This window comes from Coptis chinensis, chromosome 8, assembly GCF_015680905.1.
Source record: "Coptis chinensis isolate HL-2020 chromosome 8, ASM1568090v1, whole genome shotgun sequence".
Lineage (NCBI taxonomy): Eukaryota > Viridiplantae > Streptophyta > Magnoliopsida > Ranunculales > Ranunculaceae > Coptis > Coptis chinensis.
In genome coordinates this window covers 88,210,300-88,221,869 of record NC_141463.1, presented here as the reverse complement: position 1 = coordinate 88,221,869, position 11,570 = coordinate 88,210,300, and the positions used below count along the sequence as shown (strand labels likewise).

The window sequence follows — 11,570 nt, the reverse complement described above, 5'->3', positions numbered from 1 at the left end:
TTCTGGCTCCAGCAAAGTATGATTAACGACAGTAAAATTTTCTCCAAGAATACTATTTTCTCCAGCCAAAAATTCTAGGTCAGTTTATAATTTTTTATTTCTCTTATAGATGAGTGTGCTATGTTCATGTTCATTTTTTTTCCTCTTAACTTTCATCTCCATTCTACTTAGTTTTAAAAACACACAAAATTTGTTTTCACCATTATTTTGTAGTACCTTTTCTAAAATTGTTTTTCATTTTTTATTTTCCAGTGTAGTGTTCGTTCATTTTTTGGTGCCGTTAGAACAACAATGGAAGAAGTACCAGATAATTTTTCAAATAAAGAGGTGATGGGAGAAACCGAAGGGAATGAAGTGGATAAAACAATTAATGTAGAACTCACAGTTAAGAAGCCTGCAGTGGGAATGTCGTTTAGCTCCATTAATGACCTTCTTGAATTTTATACAAGATACGAAAAAGAGTTGGGATTTGGTATTTGTAAAAGAAGCAACACCAAAGATGATAATGGGGATGTGAAGTATTTGACGATAGTTTGTTCGCGTGAAGGAAAGGTTCGGCGCACATCAAAAAGTCTAGTTAATATGCGCCCAATATCAAAAACAGATTGCAAAGCTAGAATTACAGCAGCTCTTCGCCTTGATGGAAAGTGGATAATAACCTCTGCAATACTTGGACATTACCATGGTTTAAGTCCGAGCAAATCCAGGTTTTATAGATGCAATAGGAAACTTACACCAAAAGTGAAGAGAAGGCTTGAAACCAATGACGAATCCGGCATCCGTCTGAATAAGAGTATCAATTCATTTGTTTTTGAAGCAAAAGGTCATGAGAACTTGTCATATTTAGAGAAAGACTGTAGAAATTATGTTGAAAAGTTTCGTCGTTTGCAACTTGGAGAAGGAGATGCTAATGCTATGCACAGTTACTTTTTAAAAATGCAAACTGAGAATTCTGAGTTTTTTCACACGATGGATTTAGACGATGAAGGTCGATTGAGGAATGTGTTTTGGGTAGATGGTAGGTGTAGGGCAGCTTGCAAAGAGTTTGGCGATGTTATTACATTTGATGCAACATACTTAACAAATAAGTACGACATGCCATTCGCTCCTTTCGTGGGGGTGAACCACCATGGTCAATCAGTGTTGTTAGGTTGTGGTCTTATCTCAAGGGAAGATACCAAGACATATGAATGGCTATTTAAATCTTGGCTAGCATGTATGCATGGATGTCCTCCAAGTGCAATAATTACAGATCAAGATAGAGCAATGCAAAACACCATAGCTATTGTTTTTCCTAATGCGCGACATCGGTGGTGCTTGTGGCATATCATGAAAAAATTGCCCGAAAAATTGAGAGGATATAATGAGTATGAATCAATCAAATTTTGTATGCAAGTTGCAGTCTATGATTCTTTAACAAAAGAAGAATTTGAAGAAAACTGGTGCGGATTCATTTTAAAGTACAATCTCGAAAGCAATGAATGGTTAGGAGGGTTGTACAAGGAAAGAGATCGTTGGGTGCCTGCATTAGTGAAAGACAACTTTTGGGCTGGAATGTCAACCACACAACGAAGCGAGAGCATGAATGCTTTCTTTGATGGTTATGTTAATTCAAAAACTACTCTCACGCAGTTTGTTGGACAATATGAAAATGCTTTGCGAAGTAAGGTGGAAAAAGAAAATCAAGAAGATTTTAATTCTTTTAAATCGAGGCTCCCTTGTATAAGTCCTTATGATATGGAGAAGCAATTTCAAGGTGCTTATACGATGACAAAATTTCTAGAGTTCCAAGAAGAGTTGAGAGGGAAAATTTGTTGTGATTTATCTATGTGTAAAGAAGATGAAGAATACGAAGTAAATGAAGATGTACCATTTGGAGCTAGCCTTCGCAGAGCCACATTTAAGGTTAGGTTTAATGGGGATCTCAAAGAAGTTGATTGCAATTGTCGGTTGTTTCAATTTAGGGGGATAGTATGCAGACATTCTATTATGGTTTTACTACACAAGAAGATTTACCAAGTACCAGATAAGTACATCTTACGAAGGTGGAATAAAAATATCAAACGGAGACACACCAAAATTAAGATTAGTTATGACGAACGGTCCGCCAAACCTGAATCACGTCGTTTTGATGAATTGTGTTGTGCTTTTGAAGAGGTTGCGGATATGGTAGTAGATTGTGAAGACAGGTATAAGGAATTGGTGGTGCATGTACATACTTTAAAAGAGAACTTTAGTCATGATAATGGTGCTTGTGGGGGCTAAGCTTTGTTTAGAAAAGAAGAACACCGTTTCACCAGCATATGGAGATGGTCAAAATATTCTTACTCCTTTGGCTGTTCGGTGCAAGGGGCGAGGACCATTTAAAAAGAAACAAACTAATCTCGAAAAAATTGTTCAGAGACTAAACAAAGGGAAAAATAATATGAAGACTTTACCTAGCAAGGAAAATGCAAGGAAGGTAGTAGTGTTCACTTGTCCTGTTTAATTTCATAGTTCTCTTACTTTATAGATGATTTTTTTTTTCCCAAAGCTAAGAACTTATTGTTACTTTACTTTTTTCTAGGATTTTCACTCGTTAAATTTTGAGGAAGGGAGAAATATGCTTAATGCAAGCAATGCCCCTGCATATGATCATCTGACAATACAAGAGAGTATAACCTCAAAGGTAAATCAAGAGATGGTTAATTTGTTTAGCTTCTTCATTATGGGTTGCCACTTAAATATTTGAATTGACTTGTTTGGTTGCAGGGTTATGCAACGCAACATTGGATTACATAACCTATTTTTGAACAACCAAATACACTCCAAGAGTTTAACAATATTTGCAACACAATATAACCGCAGAAGATGCGAGGCTTTAACATGAAAAATTCTGCTCAACCAAGTTTCGCTGAAGGAATTCAGAAAACTATACATAAAAAGGTATGTTTGTGTATATAGTATGTAGTAACTTCTTTCTTAAAGCATCATGTGAGTAGATGTTATTTTATGTTTTCCTAAGCTAATAATTGATTGATGCTTTGTGATTTCTTATACATAATTTTTCGTTTGTGTTCCAGAATGTACTACCAGATCTAAATGGCTCGATATATGACTCCAACATATATAACATACAACAAAATTTTCAAAATATGGTATGCAATGTTGTTATCTTCTTATCTAGTGTTGCTGTAGGTATTATTATTTTATATTTTTTTATTGACCTAATGTTTGGAATAGGAGCAATGCAATCCTTTAGGTTCATTGATGCTCAACCAACCAAGATTTGGAGAATTTCATTCACTACTCATGGTTTGATAAACACACAGACATTTTTTGTGTACTTATTTATTTGTAATTTTTTTATTTGTTCTAATTTCTTAACTGGTTCACTTATTTCAATTTTTTAACGTATCGGAAGCAGGGGCACTTCACACCTCAACAGTTAAGTGATCATGGACATCTTGGATCTCACCACCTAGTTCGTCAGTTTGGTGCTTGTACACCACCATCTATGTTTCATACTAGTAATGAAATCCAATCTAAAAAGCTAAACGTTTTTCTCAATAAAGACTCATCAAGGGAACCAAGACAGTTGCGTTAGCTACTGGTGCAATAGTTTGAACCACTCTTGGCGTCTCTGAAGTTTTGAACTAGTGGATTGTAAATGGATTACTTGTAGGTTGATGGCAAATTGGTGTTTGTTTTGTGTTAGCTACTGGTGTCTATTTTGTGTTAGGCTGCAATAGTTTGAACCACTCTTGGTGTCTCTGAAATTTTGAACCAGTGGATTGTAAATGGATTACATGTAGGTTGATGGCAAATTGGTGTTTGTTTTGTGTTAGCTACTGGTGTCTATTGTGTTAGGCTGTTAGCTACTGGTGCAAAAGTTGAGTTAATTTTGGTGTTATTTTGATGAATTTGTATCTCTCTCTCTAATCTTCTTAGTTAAGAGTTTCATGTTTTTTTTGCCTGTTAGTGGAAATCACGATGGGTGGAGGGAAAATAAAATTGGAAATGAAACAGGAGTACTCGTGAAACAGAGCGGAGGCAAAAATTATTTAGGCTTTGTTTTGTTACTAGAAATCCTAGTCAGTAAAAATTTAGTCAAATTGGGGTAACCACGTCAGTTAGTGTTGTTTGTTGGTAAAACTGTTGGTGTGTATAGTATTACTCGTGTTGCCATAGCTGTTGTATGATTCGTGCATTGACTTCATCACCAACTTTTGTCAGTATACACCTCAAACGAGCAACCCAATGTTGTGAATTTGTGATCCAAATAGCGATCCCCACAGTGAAAGTTCTGGGCATAGATGTAGGAGGGGGAGGGGGGAGCGATCGCCCCCAAAGGTTTTGAAGAACCATTATATTTTATGTATTATCGGTATGAAAATTTTCTGAATACATAGAGGCTCGCCCCCCTCAAAATAACAGGTCAAGGTTTAAAATGTAAGCCGGGAACATTTTTCCTATTTGACTTTTTTTGCACGCTACCAGTAAAGCTATAAAGAGTCCAATTATGGGCTAAACTATAGCAGCCCGGACCCAATAAGAGACTCAAGTTTCATGGGCCTCATCGTATTTGGCCCAACAGGTAGTGGGCTAGTGGCGAGTGCAGTGCACACTTTACATAACATTTATCTCTGTGGAGAATTGTGAATTTGTGATCATCTTTGCGACTTTGCCCAAAAAACGCTAGAAACACTTGAAAGCAAAGTTCGGTCTTTACTTAATTTATCTCTCTCGCAGAGCCCTCGACTCGTAGCTTTTGAATGGGACTATTCCAAAAGTTGGGCTTCACTTACTCGATTACTCTCGCCACTTTGTAAGTTTTCTTTTGTTTTAACCTTCCTAGCTTACGGTTGTAATTTTATTTATTTAACCTGTACTATATTAATTATTAAAAATGAAATTGATATTTAACTTACTCTGATTTTGGCGTTACTTTCGTTGACGGTGTTGTATTATAATCTTTTAATTAATTACAAATTTACATTGGTGACTTCGAAAAAACGAGTTGATGTGATATAATCGATATTGGCTTGGAAGTCCGGGCGTCCGATAATATGTCATTTGGGTATTTATGTTTTGATGTTTGTCAATTTGTGTCTGCGTTTTCGCTTAACGATCGACTAGTTGAGTGGCTTAACGATCGACTAGTTGAGCAAATTGACCAAGTGTAGAAAACCTATGGGAGTTCCTCTCGTATTTGGACTTGTTATTCATGAGGAAAAATACACTTGATTCAGACTTTACTCGGCGCCCTTCTAAAGCTCCTAGAGTTGAACTGAAGAAGGTGGCTTTTCCAATGCTCCAAGAGTTGAACTCGAAGAAGGTGGCTCTTCCAATGCTCCTAGAGTTGAACCTGAAATTGTTGGACCTTCCATAGCAACATCGTTGAATCTCAAGAAGTTGGTCCGCCTGAAGCTTCCGGAGTTTTATCCGAAGAAGCCGGGTCCTTCGGAACTCGTAGAGTGGACTCTCAAGAAGTTGACACTTCTTTAGTAAGGGATCCGGGGTTGAGAAAACAAATATGGGATTATCCAAGTTCTCAACGTGATGAGATTAGACGCTTATATCATTCTTTGGACCATGTCAACCTAAGCCTCCAACAAATCAGCATTTTCTTCATGATAAGAATCATCGTTGCTTTCAAGAAAGTTGGTACAAATCATTTCCGTGATTGGTTGGAGTACTCTGAATTTAAAAATCGTGCCTTTTGCCTTCCCTGCTTCCTCTTCACAAAGCCATCTCAACGCCTCGAGCTAGTGTGTTCATGGTTGGCGGATTTTCTTCGTGGAAAAAAAAAAAGATGATGGCCAGAATTGTGCTCTTTTATCTCATGTCGGAAAGGGTCCGAACTCGATACATAGAGTTGCTATTGGGTGTTGATATAGCCTAATGAAACAAAAGCAACATATTGAGAATATTGTTGAAAAACAAACTTCTAAGCAGATTGCTAGTACTTTCGATTAGGGCTTGGAACAACGACGGATGTGGTTAGATATCTTACACTCCAAGGTTCTGCTCTTAGAGGCCGCGATGAAAGCAAAATTTCTAACAACCGAGGGAACCTTCTTGAAATGATAAAGTTATTGGCTTCGTATAACAAAGATGTTGATGCTACAGTTTTGGATAATGCTCCTAAAAATTGTACCTATACTTCTCCTACAACTCAAAGGCAGATTCTTACCGCTTTGTCGGACAAAATACGCAAGTTTATTCGTGAGGAGATTAGTGATGAGAAGTTTTGTATTATAGTGGATGAAGCTTCGAGATGAATCAAAAAGGAGCAGATGGCAATTGTTTTGAGATTAGCCGATAAACATGGTTTAGTCGCGGAGCAGATTCTTTGATATAGTTCATGTGAAAGATACCATGTCGGCAACTTTGAAAGAAGCAATATGCAAAGTCCTTTCTCGCCATGAACTTAGTGTGCAAAATATTCGTGGGCAAGGATATGACGGTGCGAGTAATATGCGTGGTGAAGTGGCTGGGTTGCAAGCTTTATTCTCTATTGAGTGTCCTTTTTATGTACTATGTCCATTGTTTTGCTCACCGCCTCCAAATAGCACTAATTGCAGTAGCTAAAGATGTTAAACCTATTTGGCAATTTTTTTCCCCACTTGCATGTTGTAGTCAATGTAGTTGGTGCCTCCTGCAAAAGAAATGATCAGTTGAGAGATGCTAGAGCTGCTGAAATTGCACACTTGCTTGCTATTAATGATGAGTTTGAAACCGCGATTAGGAAAAACCAAGTAACGACTTTGAAAAGATCGGGGATACTCAATGGGGTTCGCATTTGGGTTCCATTTCCAGTTTGATAACGTTGTTTAGCTTAACATGTACGTCTTAAGTCGGTAATTAATGATGGAGCGACAGCAAGTCAACGTGCAGAGGCAGATGGAGTGTATGATGTAATTACTACTTTTGAGTTTGTATTTATCCTCCATCTTATGAGGGAAATCATGGAGATTACTGATGACCTTTGCCAAGCTTTGCAACACAAGTCACAAGATATATTAAATGCAATGCACTTGGTGTCCTCAACCAAAACACTTATTCAAAAATTACGAGCTGATGGTTGGGTTACTTTTTTAGCGAAAGTTGAGTTGTTTTGTAGAGATCATCACATTCTCATTCCTGATATGGTTGGTATTTACATGGGAGGTCGAGGACGAGGTCGTACTCAAGATTCCCTTACCAATGGGCATCATTTTCGAGTTGAAATTTTCATGGGTACAATTGATTCACAGCTGCAAGAATTAAATCATAGGTTTAAGGAGGATGTAATGAGATTGCTTGTTCTTAGCTCGGCTTTAGATCCCAGGAACAATTATAGATCATTCAAAATTAATGATATTTGCGAGCTTGCAAATAATTATTATCCTATGGATTTCACCGAGCAAGAAAAGTTCCACTTGAGATACCAATTGCAAAACTATGAGAATGACATTCTCGTACACTCTAAGTTTCAAAATTTGTCAACCATTTCCAAGCTGTGTCAAGTTTTGGTAGAAACAGGAAAGTCAACAATTTATCATCTTATAGATAGACTGATTCGTCTTGTGTTGACTTTACCTGTTTCAACTGCTACATCGGAACGTGCATTTTCAGCAATGAGGATTGTAAAGACTAGGCTGCGTAATAGGATGGAAGATGATTATCTAGCAAATTCTTTGCTCGTGTTTATTGAGAAAGATATTGCTAGACAATTTGATACAGATTCTATCATAGATGCTTTTGATGTCTTGAAGAAAACTCGGCGAGAGCGACTTCAAATGCCTGACTTGACTACTTGAGCTCCTTGTTCGATCTTTTTGTATAGGAGGATATAGGCTAATAGACTAATAGCTCCTTTTTGTTTGTAAATGTGGTCTGTAGATACAAGTGATCATGATTAATTGTATATCCTCTTTGATTTTGTAATAATACTTTTTGATGACAAATATATGTATGCAGAAGCTGTCAATCCAAATGTGGTGTGTGTGATTATTGTTTACTTATATTGTCGGTGTATAAGTTATTTTCTGGTTCTTAATTTATATGTTGGACTATAGTATAGTGTGAGTGAATTTGTACTCGAAGAATGAAAAAATAGAAGTGGTGCTAAATTGTTTATTAATTTTTGTTTTCAAGCCTTGTAACTCGTGGCATTTGCCGGACCGTCAATATAGCTCCCAATCACGGCGACAAGATGTATGGAAGTGAACAATAAGGTGATCTCTACCGAACTTGAGTTTATAATTTCGTGTTTTGCTTATTGTGTTGTCAGTACCTATTATTCTATTAAGTTCTATCCTTGACGTGCTTGACATAAGGCTATATCCTCCTTTTCCTTTTCAACCTATTGTTTATTTGCAGTCATTTTGTTTCTGTAAAGGTATGCATGGACGTTTTTGTTGGATTTTGAGTGTTAAATCTAGTTTGCTAATTAAGTTTTTCTTTATGCAGTTGTGTTCCCTTGTATAACTTCAGTTACATCCACAATTATTTGATGTCTTCTCCTTGCTTTGTGGATGTGTACTTGCAAGAACTCTGTATCTTTGTGGTATAAAGATTAATTGTAAAAAGTTATAAGAATGATATATTCAATTTGTGTGATGTTTTAACTGCCTTTGTTCTAGCTTTCTCGATGCAAAGGACGTGCATTACCATCCAAAGATGTCACTTGTTATACCCAAGGGCAGATGGCGAAAAGGATCCAAGGTTTTCCTTCTCATTTAATTTACTCTTTGTTGTAGATATGAGCTCAGAAACTAAAAAACATTGTTTCAAACAAGTTAAAAAAAGAAGTTTGTTCCTCTGCCTTATCGTTAATTTCTTGATTGTTATGTGGAACTCTAAAATATTTGTTGCTTTGGCACATGTGTTGGTCAGAACATAATTGTGGTTGCCCATCTTTGCATAAGTGATAGTTAAAATAAGTGAGTTTTCCTATATTTTCTGGCCTTCGTCGAAATGAGTAGATATGCTCTAGTAGATGGTTCTTTCCAGAAAAACATTATAGCTCCAAGTTCATGGAGTCTGAGAGAACACATCACAAAACCACCTGGCATCCTTGCTATGAAACACCATCGATTTTCCATTTTTCTGCATTGTTGGTCAGGAGTTGATGAGCCTACTGCATGCCGTGCCAAATTATCCTCTGCACTAACTCTTTTATTTGTCAAAGTTGTCAGTGTGCCTCTGGCTCATGTAAGAACTTATTTTTAGCTTGGTAATTGACGCTTAAACTTGTTTAGGGAACCATGATGTTCCATATGACATGTTCAAGCACTTTGTTACGTGAAATCGAGAATGTTAAGACTTAAGACCCTCTCGTGGAATTTCGTATTTTGATTATCCGTATACACTCGCCCCCCTAGGTAAGATTCCTGGCTCCGTCCCTGTTCATACCTGACATAGCATATCTAGTCTTAGTTTTTAAAGAGTTAATTTTCTCTAAAGCATCTTCATCTGTCCTAGTATATATATTCACTAATTCACTTGCATTTTTTGAGTGACTACCCCTTCATGTCGATTGCTGGTATCTTTGCTTTTTGGGGCTTTGAGCTTCGATTAAGAGATCAAGCTCCAACTGATTGTCACGAAGGACTTTAATAAGCACTTCTGCTTTTCGTCCTTTATTGTCCTTGAACAAAAGTTGCTTCAGAATTATTATTCACATGTTCTTTTGGTCGTGGTTACCATAAATCAATCCACTGTTGGCATTTGTTCTTTTCGACTGTGTTAATGATGCAACCATACCTCAAAGGGATATTATGTGGAATGGAGAAAATTTTCAAGAGATAGTCATGAGCTAAAGTTGTTCACTTCATACTAAAACTCGCCGAGACTTTTATGCCAGGCCAGTCCACCAGCCTAATCACCAGTCACAAACCATTTGTAGCGACCCCATCCTCTCGTTCATCAGTATGTGGGTTCATTCCAATAGCAATCCAGTATTCAGCTCTCCTTAGTTTTTTCCCTGCAAAGTCATGTCATGGATGAAGTCAGGTTCTTGAACAGTCAACAATGTAGTCACACATTGACACATATGTTAACCTCTAACGCCGATAAACTCCCTCCACGTTCTGAGTGGCTTACACTGCCACCATGTTGGCTGATGGACGTATTGGAGGTCGAGAGAGTAAATATTCTTCTGCAAGTATTATATATAAATAAACAGGTTGATTATCAAAAAAAAAACGGTGTAGTCAACAACTCCATATGTACTTTAGAATGGTTGTAAGCTCTGTGCACAGCGTGATAGTAAGTGAAGAAAGTTGTTTAGTTGAGATTCTTGAGAACCAGTGCAACTGAAGAAGTTTTAGCAGTACGGCGTAAATTTTGTTGCAAAGATTGTTAAGGCCACATGCTAGCATCTGTTTAATTTTAGATCCAAAATTAGTTGAAATGTAATTGGGATTAGCCGATTAGGCTCACCCCAAGTTCAATCTAAACATGAAATAGTGTATTAAACTATTAAAGACCATGAAAAGATGACATACCAATATCGCCACAATGCACTTATGCACCGAAAATATTCCCTCCCTACTTAATAAATAAATAGGTCCACAATCATTCTATACATGTTACGAAGCAAAAGTAAAAATGCCCTAAAAATTCTCCGATCGAAATGCTGCTTAGGGATGGCTTTTTAGTGAACAATGTCGTCAGTAAGCAAAGTAGTAAGACTATCTCTAAGCTCAACAAAGTAGAATAAATAGCGTTCGTCTTGCGGCTTTCACATTTTTAATTTCCTCAAGGAATTTGACTGTAGATTGAGACGAAATAAAGTCCAATCCCATTGTCACACTCCAAATTTCCAGACAATATTTAAAACAATTATATTCAATTATTTGGAAACCCAGGGTGAAACAAAATCCAAAATCTTGTTATCAAACACGATATCTACTATCTACTATCTATATACTAAAGCAGAGACCTTTAAAGGGGGATTTTCTCTCTCCTATGTGGCACTCTAATATGAGAGTTAACCTTTTTTCTATCATATGTGACACTCTAATATGAAAGATAGTATTTTTTAATAGCCTACAATCCCACGCACATGTAACCTCTTTGGAGAGTTTGAGTGTATTTTTAATTCCTATATTTGGAGAGTTTGGGTGCTCAAAGAATAATTAATGGAAAATCAGAAACTTGATGCAAATGCATTGAACTAATAACTCGAAAACATATTTGTATTTTATGTATGGGGAATAAATGTCTCGACAAATATAGTTTTGCATTTTAAGTAGTGTTTATTATAATTCTTTTTATTGTGATTGGGAATACCTTGCTATTCAAGTAGCTTCAATATTATCTTCGCCACATTAGGCATTCTCACAAAACTTCAATCAAACTTCTATTATTAAACCTAACAATAAAAAAAAAAAAAATCGAATAGTTTTATCAAGGTTTGGTGCTTCCTTTTTATAGAGAGTGGTGCAAGAAATTTAAATGAGTAATTAATATAATTTTCATATTTCATAACTATGGATAGTTGCTAATATTTTTTAGAATAATTTAATATAACGACACCCGTTCGTAGGACACGTGCATATGATAAATCTTTTCAAGTGGGAGTAGTATATTCTTTGAGG

At 36.5% G+C, this 11,570-nt stretch overlaps 2 protein-coding genes, 1 long non-coding RNA gene and 1 pseudogene across 3 annotated transcripts; all 4 read left to right on the top strand.

Moving 5' to 3' along the window:
• Nucleotides 1-291: 291 nt before the first annotated feature.
• Nucleotides 292-2,265, top strand: LOC147483979 (protein FAR1-RELATED SEQUENCE 5-like). Its single transcript, XM_086579687.1, has one exon. It carries the CDS (start codon nucleotides 292-294, stop codon nucleotides 2,263-2,265), a length of 1,974 nt encoding a protein of 657 aa, XP_086435813.1.
• Nucleotides 2,266-2,785: 520 nt separating this feature from the next.
• On the top strand, nucleotides 2,786-3,929 carry LOC147483978 (uncharacterized). The gene is made up of 2 exons (XR_015205941.1): nucleotides 2,786-2,925; nucleotides 3,063-3,929. It is a non-coding gene; the product is annotated as an uncharacterized LOC147483978 (long non-coding RNA).
• A 1,954-nt stretch (nucleotides 3,930-5,883) lies between these two features.
• Nucleotides 5,884-6,806, top strand: LOC147483977 (uncharacterized; annotated as a pseudogene).
• A 144-nt stretch (nucleotides 6,807-6,950) lies between these two features.
• Nucleotides 6,951-7,784, top strand: LOC147483976 (uncharacterized). Its single transcript, XM_086579686.1, has one exon. The coding sequence runs from the start codon at nucleotides 6,951-6,953 to the stop codon at nucleotides 7,782-7,784; it is 834 nt and encodes a 277-aa protein (XP_086435812.1).
• Nucleotides 7,785-11,570: the final 3,786 nt, after the last annotated feature.

Coding starts and splice junctions, on each gene's coding strand:
- LOC147483979 (XM_086579687.1), top strand. CDS start 292: ATGGAAGAAGTACCAGATAATTTTTCAAATAAAGAGGTGATGGGAGAA.
- LOC147483976 (XM_086579686.1), top strand. CDS start 6,951: ATGGAGATTACTGATGACCTTTGCCAAGCTTTGCAACACAAGTCACAA.